We start from the raw sequence: 18,629 nt of genomic DNA on the forward strand, positions 1-18,629 counted from the left end.
GGTTCTATAAGCTCTTTGGATAATTAAATGGTAAGTTTTTGATTCATTGTCCATCACGATTACTCCCGAACACATGTTGGTCGTATTTTGAATGAATGTAGTTGATCAGGCTACATTCACCCCCAATACGACTACATAACTGCCCGAGTTTAATAGCGATGTTCAAATCCTCCAAAGACTTTTACTGTTCTTGTTGTGTTATTTTTCTAAAATGCACACAAAGGTATGTATTTTAATTATTATGTTCAGAGTTGTTTAGTCCCATTGTATTTATAGTTGCATATCCTGTATGATTAGAAGGTTTTCGTCACCCTAGACTGAGTTAGTCTAACTGTAGCGAACAGCTCAGGTGTGGGGTGTCATCCCCGTATAGATCTATACACAAATCCCCGCTCTCCCTCCAAGAGACTCTGGTTATAACTACAGGCTACGATCATACACTTAATAGGTGCCAACCGACAAAACTCACTAGATCCTTAATCGAATTTCCGCGAAGAAAGGTATAATCTCATTCCAGGCCCAATGAACCATGTAAGTGAACCACTAAGGCATCGCTAAACATGTAAATCATTTAAAGGCCCAAATTGGAATGAAATTATATAACATGGGCCCGAAATATATATATATATATATATATATATATATATATATATATATATATATATATATATATATATATATATATATGAAAGGACAACTAAGGCTCATTTCACATGTAAGATATTTACAGGCCCAAATAGCACACAAATAGTATCCAAGGTCCGTCGCACATGTTAATGGGTCAATGAGGCCCAATAAACATATAAATAGTATACAGGACCTATCACACATAAAAATGGGCCACTAAGGCCCAATAACCTAGAAAATGATCAAATTAATCCGTTTGTTAGTTTATCGTTGGTTTTGGTTCAAGTATTCACTAAAATAGCATAAAAGCCCACTTTTTGTAAAAATGACGTTCTTGGCCCAATAAGCCAAAAATTTACAATTAAGGCCCAATTTTGGTAAGAATAACACTTTAGTCTCCATTTTGTTCAAAACTTGTGTTGATGACAAGTTTGTGGTAAAAATAACATTTTAAACCCATTTTTGTCAAAAATATCATTTTTGGCTTGATTTTTGTGAAAATACACATTTTTCTGGTTTTGGGCTTTTCCGACCTAGTTGTTGCAAAGTTTGTAGAAAAATCATCGTAAGTCGAAATTTGGATCCGTAAAATCTGGAAGTTTCGAAATTTTGTCTACGTTGTTCACAATTTTTCTTATAATTTTTAATGGCTTCTAACAAGTGTAAAATTGCTCACCTTCACAGGTTGGTCCGAAATTATTTCAAATCTGATAGGCAGTTTTGTAATATTTGCCAAAAATTATAGAAAAATCGTATGAAAAAGTGAGAGTAGTCATTTTAAAGGTAAAAACCTGAAATACTTGCATGTAAAACAGTTGTGAAAAATACTATCATTTAGGTGGTGAAAACAGTTCGAGATTGGACCAAAACTTTTCTGTGAAAGGCTGATTTTTAAGTTTAGTTTATGGATCTTGGAACACAACACTCATTTTTACTATTTTAAGTGTATAATTCCCAGATCTAGTAGTTTACATGTATTATATGTGATAACACATACTTTTATCAAGGTTTTCATGTAGATCTAAGTGATAAACTTTATGTTCTTAACATATTCTTAGGTTTATGAAGTAAACAACACATAACCACCAAATAAATCATGAAAAACACACATATTCATGCATACACACATAGATCTACACAACACAACTTTTATTCTCCCCCAAAACAAAGTAAAAATCGAAAATAGGGGGTATAAACTCACCTTGGGGTGATGGATCGGTTTTGGTGAAGAAGTGGAAGAAGATTTTGATCCTAGCAAGCTTTCTTGAAGTAGATCTTGAACTTAGATGGTTCTAAGGACATGATCCACAAATATATGGATGTAAGAGGAGATCTTTGAAGAGATCAAGAAGTTAAATCATAGATCTAAGCAAAAACTTACCAAGGATAGTGATATAGATGAAAACCTCCTTGAAGATACACCTAAAATCTCGAAATTTGGAGGAAGATGTAGGAGTTTCCTGAGAGTTTTCTTAGGAGATTTTTGTAAGTAAAATGAGTGTGGTGGTGATTTTTGGCTCTATGGCCGAGTTTAAGAAGGAGAGAGGGGAAAAGAGAAGAGAGGTTTGAAGTGATAGAAGTCTTGATGCATGAGATTAGTTTTTGCATGGAAGGTATTTAGCATGGGACCCTACATATAAAAAAGATGTGTCACCATGAAACTTCCCCCCCCCCTTTTTTTTCTTTTACCTTAGGCCGAAAATGGGTCTAATGGGATGAAGAAAATGGTGTTGGGCTTAATTTCTTGGCTTTGATCGAATTTCATAGGCCCAATATTATTTTTCGGCCCATTGGGCCCTTAGGATGGTTCACGACCCCTTTTGAATAAAAGAAATGAAGTTTATGGCCCATCAGGGCTAATTAATTCATTTATGGCCCAATGAGGCCCATTATGGTTAGAATGAATCATCCTAGGCCCAAATGGTTCCAAATGTCATAGATTTATGAATTGGGTCCATTTTGAACCCAATTAGGGTATTTAAGCCCAAATTAGTCGAATTGATGATTTATTGGTCCCTTAAGCCCAATAAGAGAATCCTAGTCCATAATGAACTTGAGCCGGGATTTCTAGGGTTTCCAACCCTTACTTGCACATATGAGATGTATTTGAACGAGCATAGAGTGTAGTATTCACTTAGAGTACAAGCCTTACAATAGACGATGGTTTCATGAGAATAGAATTTCCTAGCAAAAATACCAGTTGTGCAGTCCTAATCGCGCATACGTTCCCAACTACACACAAGGCTGGCAGAATGCACCAAGAGGGAGATTTTCCAAAAGAAACTCTTTGAGGCCACGTTCAAACAATGGCGACTGGAATGCCATGAAGGGCAAGAGTTCAACTCCCAAGGCCAAGAAATCAACTCCCAACAACAAGAAGGGTATGCCGGCCAAGAAGTCCAATCCAAGAGATGCTCTAGCGAAATCAAGATCAGTCAGATCAAAGTCATCTCAACGATCGACTTCCAGTTCAAAAGCAAGTACTGAGCCACCCATTGGATCGAACAAGAAATGGGTTAAACCCAACTACAGATGGGTACCAAAGGTTCAATCTCCTAAATCTCCTAATGCTTATAATATTTCTTCATATTCTGTTTGTGATAAACAGGACATATCATGGGAGAGAGTACCTTGCAAAGATGACAAAGGTCAACCCAGTTTCAAAATGGACTGGGTTCCAAAGACCAACTGACCCCGCTTTGTGTCGGAGCAGCTATGGAGGCATATCATCAGACTTCGGTTTGTTGGTAGTGGCTGTTCCAGGCACATGATAGGGGACATCTCTCAACTGTACAACACTCAGAACATTATTTGAGAGTATGTGTCCTTTGCGGGAAGGGAAGAAAGGAAAGGATCACACATAGGGTTTGTGCTTAACGATGTGAAGAATTTTCGGATATGTTCTGAGGTTATGCGTGCTGCTCTCAGACCTTCTGGATGCAAATTCAATCGGTGACTAACGGTTTAAGTTTTCTTCTCTATACTCCTGAGTTTATCTTCCACTGTTTCGTTTTGAAGACAATTATTTTCTTTCTTATAGTTTTTCTTTAGTAGGTATTGTTCGGGAAGTGATATCAAGAAAGTGATAACGGGCAGTCTAAAACATGTGTAAGGGACTGAATCTGAATTGTCTAGACTCTGTGTTCAATGTGCTGGTAGGCATGAAGGATTTGACAGTGTAGATTTAGATAGGATTGTTTGGACTGACCATACGATGCTCGGGTAGATTGAGCAGTGAGATAAATATGGGAACCCATGGGATACACTAAAATAATACGCATCTAGAACTGTGGCTTAACTTTTCCTTGATGTACGGACTTATGTCCTTAATTCTGGTTCTGATAGAGCGACTGGGGGTTCTGATAAAGTAGGTCTGTAGAAATAATTTTCTTGCTTTCTATCTGTCTGTAATATGTTGCTTCCTCAGCGTGATTGAAAGAGATCCGACCTGGATTGTAACATATGTAACTCTAATTCTACGCACCTTCTTATCTATGAAATTCTTTCTATCTGTTAGCTATATGCTGTACCCTCTGCGTGATCGGAAGATCCGACCTGGGACACAACATATGCAACATTCTACCTCTCAATCCCTCTATCTCTGTTAGTCATATGTTGTCCCCTCTGTGTGATTGAAAGAGATCCGACCTAGGACACAACATATGCATCTATCTCTAAATCTGTCTTCCTCCTCAATAATTGTTTACTCACCTAAAGTAAGGAGTTTTTTGGAAGTTCTTGATAACCAGGGTATATCGGGAAGTGGGGAACACGTTCTAGTGCAACTAAAATTGAACCATTTAGAGGTTGTATGTAGATCTCGCTGCTTAATTTAAGTGGACAACAATACTCGTGGTCGTCGTCAGCTAAATGGTATATTTGAAAAAAAAAGTTTGTAAATATTCTTCGTGTTTAAGTAGACCACCATACCAGCAATTGACAAGATCTATTCATGAAGGTGAATCTACTGATAAACAAAGTTAAGACTGTCTCACTTTGATCCCAAATATTTTTGTTTTTGTTACATTTGTTCATATTTTTCCTCTATGCACAAATTTAGGGGGAGAATTAAAAAAATTAATTACAAAAATCAGAAAATTCAAAAATCAAACAAAAATCAGAAAATTAAAAATCCAAAAATAGTATTATTTATGTTTTATTTTTTTCAGAAAATATGAAAAAAAAATCCAAAAATATTGTGTGCTGAGTTTTCTTTTAGTTTTGTTTTGTCTTGAAAAGTGAATTCAGATGTAGATGACACTCATGGAAACTTTATCGAGATTTTCTAAGCCGAAACTTCATCCGTGATCATCGAAGAATTCTCATTCGAAGGAGAAAGAAATGAAGACTATTCTTTCAACATTCAATCCTTCAACCCCAAAAGCAAGGTGAAGCTGCAATTGAAGATTATGTGACGGATTGCATTGAAGCCTCCTCAACCAGTCTGCTGCTATCTATGAACCTGCTGAAGTGATCCAGAAGATTAGTTCTCTTTGATACTCTCTCTGAAGATTCTCAAGCTGAAAGCACTAATTTTCAAGAATCTCTTCAAAAAGCCTCCTCACCCAATGTGCGTTGAGATTCAAATTTTCAAGAAAAGCCCAACTGCTCAAGATGAAGTCATTTATTGAAGATTCATCAAGTTCATCTTAAAGTTGTGAAGAAATCGTAGATAAACGCTGAAGCCAAGCTCCTAATGAAGATTAACAAGAAAAGCCAGCTACTTTTTAGGAGGAGTTTGTTGGGTCAATTAGAAAAGAAAGCTATAAACCAAGGGGGGATTGTTGGGTCTAAAATATTGCTTTATACTTTACTTTTCTAGGCAATTCGTTTTTCTGTAATGTAATATACATTTGCGGCTGTGTTCACGGCCGTAAACCAGTTTATGGCCGTGAACCCATCTACGGCCCATGTTCCCCATATACATATAAATAGATGTTAGGTGGGTGAGGAGTGTACGAACAGAAAAGGAGGGCCTAGAGGAGAGATAGAGTAGAGAGCATATTGTAGAGAGAGAAAGTTAGAGAAGAAGAGTGTGTGTGAGAGAATCTTATGTGTTGGAGCATCAATCTTATTGAATACATCATAGATTCATCATCTTCTTCTTCTCTATTTTGATCTGGCATCATCCAATTGATTGAGATTCCGCACCATCAATTGGATCTGATTGATACACAAGCAGATTTGGGACTTACAACAGGTTAAACCGAAAACCGATCACCATAACGGTTCAAATGAAAAACCAGTTTTCAAAACATTGCCTTTTAAGGAGGAGGGAGTCATTCCTTCCCAACCCACTGAACTCACTGTCATATTAGTTTTTGTCTCTCTTTTTTCTTTATCTTTCCCAACCCATAACACACGGAAATCCTATATTTTTCAACCCACCCAACCCATGCAATTAAAAAAAATACAAAAGAACTAAGGTACAAGTCTTAAAACATACGGTACAAGAGAAAATGAGAGAGAGAGAAAGTAGAGAGAAATGATGATGTGGTTGGTGAAACCAATTAAATAACCCGCTGAAGAGGGAGTGGTATCTTGGAGGTACCAGCGGTAACTGTATTTCTAATTAAGATTTTACCTTGATTATTTTGTATTTTTTTTAATTGAATGAGTTGAGTAAGTTGAAAAAATAGAGTTTCTTTATGTTGTGGGTTGGAAAAAATGAAGAAAAATGAAAGATAAAAGCTGATGTGAGAATGGGTTCAGTGGGTTGGAAGGAAATGACTCGCTCCTCCCTTACAATCATTTGATTTTAAGACCCTAAAATAAAATGGATTTTAGATTTAAATTTTGAAAACTTCCAACTTTTTTTCTTTCTTTTAGAAAAAATGTGATAAATCAATAATAATAAATAAATTAAATGTCTTATATAAATTGAACAGAAAGTAAATGAAAATTTTGAATCTACATTATAAAGGGTGACGTGTAGATAACAATAGCCACAAAAACCCTGGTCCACAAACTACACTCTTCCCCATAAATAAAATATATAGCACCCATTGTCCTCTGAGCGTCTAACCCATTACACTCAAATTCTGGCTACCCCCACCACCGTCTCATCAAACATTCACGAAGTGAAAGTAGTTGCAGGCGGTGCTCTCACGCCGATTGCGGCGTCGCCGGGTACTTTTCTCTCATTACATTGATCTTTTGGTTATATTTATCTGGGTTTATATATATATTATTTTTTTGTATTGATGATGATTCCATAGTTAAACCGATTATATGGCTGTGTCTCCAAAACGTCGTTTAAGCATAAAATGTTTCTCGTGTTATAAATACAACACAAATTGACTGAAAATACATTGTTATATTCTGTAGTTTACCTTGCTACTGAAATGTCACTTCCATAGCAAACATTACAAGTTGACCGGTGAAAGAAATATATTGTTTGTGATCTTAATTAAACGATTAATTAGGGAAATAGTTGATTAATATATAAATTATGAAGTATAATTGATTACCTTTTTGTTTAAATAAATAAGAGTAAATTTCATGAACTGTCCATGTGGTTTGAGATAATCTGCGTATTTGATCCCTAAGTATTTTTTTTAATTTGGATGGTCCTAAAATGTATTTTTGTTATATGCGTGGTCCTTACCAAACCTAAAAAGACTAAATTACACTTATTTTTTTTTTAATATATTTATTCTTTATTAACAAAAGTTCATAAATGGTCCTTGTGGTATCCTAAAATCTGAAGTTTAATCCCTAAATTCAAAAAACCCCACAGATGGTCCCTGTGATTTTTTTTTGATGTTTGGTCTTTATGCCTCACTTCGTCAGCTTTCTACCAGCGTTGTAAAGCTTGTCGAGTTGGCTGATTACTCGGCCGAGTACTTCTTACTCGGGCCTTTACCGAGGCGAGTTACAGAATCCGAGTACTCCCCGATCGACTTGTTACTGAACGGAGGAGTGTTGTAAAACTTGGACAACTCGGTGGTATATATATATATATATATATATATATATATATATATATATATATATATATATATATATATATATCTTAAATTTTCAGTAATTATTTACGAAGTGAGATCACTGTGTGTCTTTTCAGTTTTGTGTATTCACATGTACCCAATTTTGTTATCTATTTAAATCAACTTATTATTTGAACTTATGATTTTGACATATATAATTTCCCTAAAACTATTTCTACATAAATTACCGAATCCGAGTTTCAAGGCTGTTGCTATCACTTGATCTAAGGTTACTCTATGTTTAGGAAAATATTCTCTCTTCAATAAGGCTCCCCAACAAACCTTGAAGCTCACAAACTTGTTGTTGAAAGGGACAAAGCTCTTAGGCTTGCCACTAGGCTAGGTTGCACCTCCAAGGTAGGAAGGCGAACCTTTAACCCTTCATTTTCTGCCAAATATAATCACTATGCCCATCAGTCAAGTTCTTCGTACCAGCTTCCGACGCCTGCCGATCATGTCTGACTTCATCTATCATTTTCTTATTAGTTGTCTACATGGAGTGAGCCAACATGGTGACACTGCTACCAAGGTTATGCTCCTACATCAAAACATCATTTGTTTACGACTCTCAACAAGCTCACTCCAGAAAGACGTTCACATTAATCAAGCTCAAACCCCTAATTAATTTTTCCCATAATAACCAAGTGTTGTGTGGTATGACCGCCGAGAAGCGAAATCATCTAGCAATCTATCCGGTTAGCAAATTTATTATGAATAGAATTTGGGAGCAACTTCTCCATAAAGTGAATGAACGTGATCGGATCACTAATTTTATATCCATTATATATAGCCCTATTAAGTACATAGATATGACTCACATGGTCACTAGTAGACAAACGACTTATCTACAACTATCTCTTCCTCATTCTCGAAATTAAAAGGTGTATCTGAAAATTAGGGCTCAACAACAAGAACAACAAGCGACTGGGGAGACATGATAGAGGGAATGCAATCATGCAACATGCTTGAAAAGTTACTCCACCGTGCTATCCTAAATAAAAACACCAGAGAGCTTGCTTTCAGGCACTTAATTTCCCTATGATCCAGAATTAAATCAAGATCAATACATTCTGACTTCGGATTAAAAGTCAAAGTTGCCCTTGTTAGACATATAGCGTAATAAAAGCACGTGGACATCCTGAGAATTGTGTGATCACTTTTAGATTGAAGTATTTGGGTGGTACTCCCAATCTTCAAACAGATAAGACCCGAAATAAGAGAACAAGAACAAAGAATTGGATGTTATATAATTTGTGAGTACCAAAAAATAAATACCAAAAAAGGATTATAAACCTCCTTGTTTGAAAACTATCACAAGACAGTTTTCTTTGTCATAAAACTACCTAAACTGTCATAAAACAGTTTTCCAACAGTCAAAAAGTGTCGCAAAAACTAGGTTTTAATTAGAGTGTAGATGAAGTCTTAAACCGGGTCAAATTTCAGGAATTCGGATTTCCGATTCATTTCGGATCCAACAACTCGAACCCGACTAAGCTTGACCCCAGCCAGAGGCTCTGCCCCTTGGACCCTGCTCCCAGGGGTGCTTCCCTCGGACTCACGTTCGTTCAGAGGCTTCGCCTCTAAGTGAGAGTCTACTTTTGAATCTTGAATAAACTTAAACAAGTGTGCACTTCACACCTTCCTTGTTTAATATACATCAAGATTGATTTTAGTTAACAAGTCAACCCATTATACTTAAATACAATTAGTGAAACAATTCACCAACAGCCCTACCATGCGTTCTACTAGCAATAGAGCCACTACGGACAAAACCATACTTGACCTTCACAAAGCCAATAGTTTTAGATACTCTCACTATTAGAAAAGATAAAGGTAGATTAACTACACCATCAAGAACATTACCCAGATCCTCTGGAATAGTCGTATCAAGTTTTACTACTTCAAGATCATCATCATGCCCCTCTTCACCATCTTTCACCAAACCCTTATTGGCTAAATGCTTATATTCCAACACATCTTCGTCTGTCTTGGTTAATATTTGAAGCACGTCAACAATAATCTCTTGGTTTACTATTTCAACACTCCAGGTATGGATTTTTCACTTCTTAATGGAAATAATCAACTATCCATAATAAACATCAACAATAAACCCAAAAGAATTGATAATTTTCACTTCTTAATGGAATTAGGAAAACGCTTAGCAATCTCAGCACCACTACGCCTGTAAAAATATATATACCGATCCCCGTTCACCTATACCTAATAAAATTGTCGAATCAAATGGACAATAAACACCACTATATCAGTACAATACACTATTATGAATGGCACTAATTTCTCATTCAAGTTGGATATCAAGTTGGATTTTTGGTGTGCAATGTGTATCTTATAATAAATCAAAAAATCGATCACGAATAACTTATAGGAACGAAAAGTCCAAATTCTTGGTATTTAAAATAGAGACCCACCTTCTCAACCGGAAGCCTGATTAATTGCAGTATCAGGATTATGCAACTTAATGCCATAATTCTCCCACAAATTGAAATCAAGTGTTGTTGCCTCAATCTCCCCTATGTTTATGAATAACATCATTAACTCGTCATCGGCCATTGTTAAATAGAGCGAGAAGAAAATAGGAAACACAAGAGGAAGTAGCAGGAAAAAGAAAATTGATAATGGTTATGAGAAATGTTACCACCATCCTTTTTATAAATCTTAGGAAACACACCCATATGTCATTGTCATACCACCATGACCACCAGAGCCGAAGATAGGTGAGCCCTCATAAATTGGACATTGGCAAAGCAAGGAGTGAAAAGCACGCGCCTAAGATAAAATAAAAAAGGACAACGAAGAGTCCAAGTCGGGCGTTAATAATGGAGAGCCCAAGGCAAGGCCTGAGCGCCAATAGCATCCCACCTTGTTCCTGCATGGATTGTGCTCATCTGCAAAAAAAAAAAACCACATACAATAGACACAAAACTCGTACAAGGTGACAAATATTGTCCCCTCCATCAACTCTATAAATAACTCCTCTATTGGTGGTATTATCAAGTAACAATTAACTATCTCGCTCTCTTATACAGATCCGACACACACACACACACACACACTCTCTCTCTCTCTCTCTCTCTCTCTCTCTCTCTCTCTCTCTCTCTCGTGCATGCCTAACTTGAGCATCATAGTGTAATCTCGGGAGAACCCCCAAATTACACTTAGCATATTGTTTCTCTTGTGATCGACAAGTCTTGGAGCATCCATCTCAAGCGAGAAGACCCCAACTCTCAATCCATCCTATCTCAAACCTATATGACTTGTTTGCATCACTACTTTTGCCAAACATGTCCACAAAAATAATAAAAGGTACAACTTATAGTTACAATAACTTACAACTTATAGCTAGCAACAACTTCGTGCTTCCGGTTACTAGCTACCAGCTAATTTTTTTTCCAAACATACATATAATGTGACTATAAATATGGTCTCATTTAGGCCAATTTACCATCATCGTCCACCCTCACACTTCCACCACTACCAATTTACCGCCATCCTACACCTTTTACAACCCAAAATTGAACTTATTATGACATTTACACCCTCAACATAATTAACACGGCAATAATTTTGTCTTTTAGTTTAAGTAACAATGGATAACGAAATTCAAAGGAAGCTACTTAGACATGGCGACGAGGAAACCGAAGGCGACTTAAAGAAAAGGGTATGGATTGAATCCAAGAAGATATGGAGGGTTGCATTGCCCAGTATGATATCAAGGGTTTGTGCGTTCGGAACTCTTGTTATCACTCAATCATTCATCGGCCATATAAGCAACGTTGATCTTGCTGGCTACGCACTTGTCCAAACCCTAAGTGTCCGGTTTATCAATGGAATACTTGTAAGTCAGCATTCTTTTAGCTCGTCTTTGTTCATGGCGCCAACAAAAAGAACGCTAATTTGCACTTAATTTGTTATTTATATCGCTTAACAGTTGGGAATGTCAAGTGCAACTGAAACGCTTTGTGGCCAAGCATTCGGAGCGGGGCAACACCATATGATGGGAATTTACTTGCAACGATCTTGGATCATCGACCTAATTACTTTGACAATTTTGCTCCCAGTTTTCATCTTCGGGACACAATTATACAGACTCCTCGGTGAAGATGAAGCCATAGCCATGAGCGGTGGGTACATATCTCTATGGTTCATCCCCTTCATCTACAACTTCGTGTTTACCTTGACAATACAAATGTTTCTACAAGCACAATTAAAGAACATAGTAATCGCATGGCTTTCAATCTTCAGACTCGCCATCCATGTCCCTTTGTCGTGGCTTCTGGTTTTTAAGTTAAGCTTTGGAGTTCCTGGCGCCATGGTTGCATTGTTAGTATCGTCATGGTTTCTTGTGGCTGCTGAATTTATCTACATTTTTGGAGGTTGGTGTCCTTATTCGTGGAAAGGGTTCACAGTTGCTGCGTTTAAAGACTTGTATCCTGTTGTGAAGCTCTCATTATCTTCTGGTGTTATGGTCTGGTAAGTATCGCCTTGAGTTGTTTTTATAGAATTGGTTGAATTGCTTAGCACCATGATGCATGGATTCATGACCCTCTGCTTGATCCTAGGTGGCATTTTCATAAATATTATTTAATTTTTCATTTATAACCTTTGCTTTTATATTAGATATATACATTAATTAACCCTTCGTTCTATTTTATTTAGTAAAGCTACATCAATAAAATTGCATATTATATTTAATAAATTACACCCCATTTAATATAGTTAATCAATAGGCTCAAAATTACATATGTTTAGACAAATAAAATGGGCTCATGTTAGAAAAAACACGACCTATTATAGAAAAATTACGAAAAAAACCGTATACTAATTTGGTATGTATACTATCTATTACATATATAATAGTGAATAACTCAAATATAAGCATACAAATATACTCCATTATTCATAATTTTAAATATAAATGTGATTTTTTATTGGGGAAAATTGGGATTATTCAGAAGAACTAAATATAAAATCATGATTTAATGTTTAGAACATCAATCTCCTAACTTAACTCACTAGGAAGTTTTGTTCATCAAGTAAGGCGTGTTCGGCAAAATTAGCTGGTAGCTGGTAGCGGGTAGCTTATAGTGGGTAGCGGGTAGCTTGTAGCTTGTAGCGTTTTGTTAAACGCTACATGAAGTAGCATTTGAATTTGGAGCGTTTTGTTTAAACTAAACGCTAGAAGCTTGTAGTGCCGAACGAGACTTTCTGTTCAAAATGGAGCGTTTTGTCAGACACTACAAGCTAGAAGCTCTCAAACGCTCCCAAACGCTCTGTGCCGAACACGCCCTAAAAAAGAAACCACCATAGATAACTATAACTTAACCACTTTAATCTTTTATGCATTAAGTCCATTAAGTTAAAATGAAACACCACCTTAAATGCTCCCTTTCTTGTTCTTTCTTGTACAGCTTGGAGCTATGGTACAATGCTGTGTTAGTCTTACTTGCGGGATACATGCCAAATGCAGAAGTTGCCATTTCTGCCTTCTCCATATGGTATATAACTCATTCTTCATAAATTATCTTTAACAGACAAACAGATTGAATTAAGTTTTTAAAATTTTGCAGCTTGAACATTAATGCATGGGAGTTTATGATAAGCATGGGATTCTTAGGCGCTGCATGGTATGAAACCGATCAATTAGTTTTCATATTCAGTTAGAAGAATTATTAACAGAGAATTCAGTATTTTTCAGTGTGCGGATTGCAAATGAGCTCGGAAGAGGAAATGCTAAAGCTGCAAAGTTCTCTATTAAAGTGTTGTTGGGAACTTCCATTGCAATTGGAACATTCTTTTTTGTTCTTTTCTTGGTGTTTCGCAAAAAACTTGCTTACTTCTTTACAGATGATGAAAGAGTTGCAGATACTGTTGAGGATCTTTCTTTATTACTTTCGCTTTCCGTATTGGTGAACAGTATTTATCCAGTTCTTTCAGGTAATTCTACCATTCTAATTAATCTACTTTTCAATTTATATTTCAAAGTTGGGAAGTTTATATATTTTCGGAAATATATATAATGGTGCACCTTTCTTTAATTTAAGATCTTCAAAGATTTAAACCTGTGAAATTAAAACCGCAATATGTTTTCTTTTCTTCTTGGGTAAATTACATGAATGGTCTCTATGGTTTGGGGTAGCCTGCATTTTTGGTCCGTAGCTATTTATTTTTTCAATAGGACCGTCTTTATGATTTGGTTTTGTTACGAATTTAGTCCCTACCAAACCTAAATTGACTATATTACACTTATGCATTTATATTTTTAGTTAATCTATTGTTTTTTATTATTTAAAAAGTTAACAAAAAGAATGGAAAAGTGGCTCTCTCCTTCACGTTCACTTCCTATATATCTCCTTCGTTGTAATCCTATAGATAGATTTCAACATGTGTAACCATGTTCCGATCTAGGTTTTAGTGAAACTAAATTAAATTGTGAACTTTTAATTATGCTAAACAATATAGTATGTTAGGCAATTTATCAAGATTCAAAGCCATAAAATCTTACTGGTATTTTTAAATTATTTCCCAATTAGGACCTTTCTTTTAAGGGAAGTATACGATGTTATTGTTCCTCATGAGAGTTTTTATATTGATTTGAGCCTGTAAAATCCTGTTGTCATTAGGTATGGCAATTGGAGCTGGAATGCAGGGTATTGTAGCAATTATCAACCTTGTTTGCTTTTATGCGATTGGCATACCAATGGGAGCTTTGCTCGGATATTTGACAAATCTCCAAGTAAAGGTATCTTATGATCCATTTGATCAACAAAAAACAAACCAACACTACATTAACCTTTTTCTTTTCTTTTTTTTTGAAAAATATTGAGAATTGTTATATCGCTCCTATCTCTATAGGGTATATGGATTGGAATGATTGGTGGCATTGTAACTCAAACGCTTGTGCTTCTGTATTTGGCATGGAGGATAGACTGGGATGATCAGGTAAACTTGGGGAAAATAAAAGGAATTTTTAACATTAATATATTTTTTGGCCTTTGACATTGATATTTGTAAACTTTCAAATTTTAGAAACTCGTACTTCTTGTTTTGCAGGTTAAGAAAGCTGGGGAACGGCTCAACAGGTTCTATGTGAGATCTTCAGACAACACGGAGGAGGTTTCTAACTGATCAGGATAGATCAAAAGATTTTCGTAAGTAGTATTTTCTACGTCCATATTATATGTATGGTAGTTTAAGCTGTTAGAATTCTTATGATTGCTTAGAAAAGGGCTTAGGCCATTTTTAGTTACTCAAACTCTTATGGGTGTTTTAATTTGATCATTATACTTTGTTTAAGCTATCATTGGTGATTTAACTTTTTATTTTTGTTCATTTTTTCCACTCTAACCGGTGTGTATAATATCCAACGACGTTGTCAGAGTTACAATTAGTCATTGAACTTTTCTTGGTGTTTTATTTTAGTAATTATACTTTATTTAAGCTACCATTGGTCACTGAACTTGTTTATTTATTTTTTTCATTTTAGTCACTCTATACTTTTATTATCAATTATCAAAATAAAATAAAAAAGCTACTACCTTTTTCTTTTTCTCCACACCTAAACCTGTCATATCAATTATTTCATTATTTCAGAGTAAATTATATGAATAATCCATGTGATTTAGGGTAGCTTGCACAATTAGTCCCTAAATTGTTTAACTCAAACGTTCTTAATGCCCTTTAAATAATCTATTTTACCTTTATCCACCCAATCGTTCTTCGACAGAAGAAACACACCTAATCATCATGGAAAAATTAGTGTCACTTTGGGTGACCCTATGAGAAGTCTTCATATCCGGTGGACCTAAACGGAGAATATCCTTTAAATAATATATTTTACCTTTATCCACCCAATCGTTCTTCGCTAGAAGAAACACACCTAATCATCATGGAAAAATTAGTTTCACTTTGGGTGACCCTATGAGAAGTCTTCATATCCGGTGGACCTAAACGGAGAATATCTTGGTAAATGTGAATCAATTGAAAACACGGACAAGTGTAGGTTTTCTTCCAAGAGCTCAAATAAGGGCCTCGATCCTCCTTCAACGTCAAAGGGATATGTTTTTGTATGAAGCAATTGAAAACACGAACAAGCTAGACCAAAAAGAATACGGGTAAGAGGTTTGATGACTTTATGTTATCTACATAAGTACCTTACATCTTTCCCCCACTATCAAAAAAAAATAGCTCTTGGTTGTAGAAATTATAAGAGAAAGTAAATATTAATATGACAACCATGTCAAGTAGTAAACACATAATTATTGTGAACTATAGATATTAATCGAAATCATGAAATTCATAAAAAGTTCAACCACATATCCAAAAGATCTAATCTAACAATTACCTAATAAATTAAAACTCAATCAAAATCTTCATAGGTTAGACAAGGATTCATTAAAACAGAGTCCAAAAAATAGAAGAAAATTAAATAAATCTTAATTGTTTACATATGGAAATAGGGGAATCGTTGTCTAATGTTGGTTATCATAGAAACTTACCATATGTTAGATCAGATCTGGGTACTTCCATTTCTGACTTTTCTTTTGAAGCCGGAAGAAGATGAAGATGTTGATAAAGAAATCCATTCCTTATTCACCTCTCTAGTCTAATGGAAGCAGCCTTGGTAACAGCCAACTTGGTTAAGGAATCTTCCATCAAAGATATTGTTTAAGAAAAGACTGTATATATTGTCTCTATTTTAACCCTAGCTTACCTGAAGAAATTATGCATCTTCATATTGCTTTAGTTTTTTCATCAAAATAATTGATGGCATGAACATGAATGATAAGATTAGATGCTAGCATTCAATTTATTTGCAATTTTCTTTTAACTAAATTAACGTGGATCAAATTTCGATTAAAAAAATTACAGCAGTGAATGAAAGTCAAAATTGAATAGTATAGAAAATTCAAAATTCCAATTCGTGAAGCACAAACAATTTCAGTACAATGGAATATTGATAAAATCGATCATTTCCATTGCAATTCATAAGATAACCATCCTCGTTCTTCCCCTGCTTTGAAACTGAAAATAATGTACTTCACTAATTACAAAAATTCCACCAAAAAATGAGAGTTTTTGCATAAAATTTCAATCTAGAGTAGTTGGTTATGAGTCAATCTAAAGCTTCTTCTATACAAACAAATAAAAAATCTCAGGAATATCTCAAAACCAAGGAACAAAAGTGTGAAAATAAAGAAAAAAAGGAACTTGTAAAAGCTTAGGGTTGGTGGTGATCGTACATCCGAGCTAATTCAATTTATCAACAAAATTTGATTGAATAGGGTATCTAATGCTAATTGAGAGGGAATCATACATGGAATTGAATGGGAGCACAAATGTCTTTTCCATCCAGATGGAGCTCTATTTAGGCTGTATGGTATGGTCAACATGTGAAGGTGTTTTTGGCATGCATGCGAAGGTGTTTTTGGCATGCCAGTAACGACGTTACAACGGGTGAACACCGCCTCTGACCGGCGTTGTGATCGTAACGAAGGGATATGGAAGAGTATTTTAGTTGGCTGCAGTTTACTGTTTTAAGACGGTAATGTTCAATTAAAAAAATTACCTATATAAATACATAAAAACAACACCTTAATTTTTACCACTTTCGTTTCTTTCATATAAACTTTCAATAATTCAAAACGAAAAATCGATCCGTTTGATCTGTTCCACCCGTTCAACGACGATAACGACGACGCCGATATCTTTGTGACTATGATGTGTCGGTATTCTACAGACGTGCTACTATAACTAGATCCCGTTCCATTACTCACATGACGTGCAACGTTAAAGATAGATCATTAAGAAGGGCATAGACGTTTGATTAACGATTATTTTGCAGATATTTGTGTTTAACAACCTAGCGATTTCAAAAGAAGGTTTCGATAGCGAAAAAATGTGTTTGAACGAATAGCCAATGCATTGGAAAGCAGGTAAGCGAGTTGTTGTTGAAAGCATTAGGTATGCATTTTTTCAAATAAGATATGATGCTAGAGGTAAGCGATGTTTAACAGGATTGTAGAGATGTGTGGCGGCAATTAAACTTATGGCTATGGAAGAGTCACTTAAGGCCATTGATGATTATATGAGAATTTCTGAGAAAACTTCACAAGAAAGTTTGTATAGATTGTCAAGAGGTGTTGTCGAAACCTTCAGTGAAAAATACTTGCGCAAACCTTCATTGAATGATATAACAACCAGATGCGGCATATGAACAAAGACATTATTTTCTGGGTATGCTTGGAAGCATTGATTGCACAAAGTGGACATGGATAAATTGTCTCGTGGCGTGGAAAGGCCAATACACAAGTGGTCATCATGGAACATTTTCGTTGGCATTAGAGGTTATTGCTTCCCAAGAATTATGGATTTGGCATGCTTTTTTCGGGGTTGTGGATTTCAAAACGACGTAAATGTTATTGATCAGTCACCAATATTCGAGGTTCTTTTGTCAGGAAAGGCACCATATGCTCATTTCACGGTGAATGTACGTGAGTATAAGTTTATTACATTACGGATCGAATATATCACATATTCCATGCTTGTGAAGGCGTTTCGACACCCATCAGACCCAAGAGACGACTTTTTCAAGAGAAGACAAAAAGGAGCACGTAAGCGCGTTGAATATTCTTTTAGAGTTCTAAAATCGAAATGGGACATAGTTGAACATGAAACACAAGCGTATGAGTTAGAGACTCTACGAGATATTATGTATGCATGTATCATAATATATAACATGGTGATTGAAGATGAAGGACAAAATATTGTAGAGTATTCGACTACGGAACCTAGACACGAACAATTTCAACTAGGGACAACAGGATATCTATATAGAGTCATTGATACTCAAGACGAACGAAAACCAAGTAACTTCGAGAAGACTTGGCAGATTATATACACGATGGTAACGGAGACGAAGAATAGTGAATTTACTGGACAAATTAAATGTATTGTTTTTTTTTTCTTTTAATTTTTCCGTTCAATGTTAATTTT

At 35.5% G+C, this 18,629-nt stretch overlaps 1 protein-coding gene across 1 annotated transcript; it reads left to right on the forward strand.

The window, feature by feature from the left end:
• Positions 1–6,640: 6,640 nt before the first annotated feature.
• LOC145160884 (protein DETOXIFICATION 24-like) lies at positions 6,641–14,966 on the forward strand. The gene is made up of 9 exons (XM_079080265.1): positions 6,641–6,756; positions 11,213–11,472; positions 11,566–12,107; positions 13,046–13,132; positions 13,205–13,261; positions 13,333–13,571; positions 14,258–14,376; positions 14,490–14,576; positions 14,688–14,966. The coding sequence occupies exons 2-9, from the start codon at positions 11,224–11,226 to the stop codon at positions 14,760–14,762; spliced, it is 1,455 nt and encodes a 484-aa protein (XP_078936391.1). The 5' UTR covers positions 6,641–6,756; positions 11,213–11,223; the 3' UTR covers positions 14,763–14,966.
• Positions 14,967–18,629: the final 3,663 nt, after the last annotated feature.

The sequence above is a fragment of the Lactuca virosa genome, chromosome 1, assembly GCF_052849685.1.
Source record: "Lactuca virosa cultivar CGN04683 chromosome 1, Lactuca_virosa_CGN04683_v6, whole genome shotgun sequence".
Classification (NCBI taxonomy): Eukaryota; Viridiplantae; Streptophyta; class Magnoliopsida; order Asterales; family Asteraceae; genus Lactuca; species Lactuca virosa.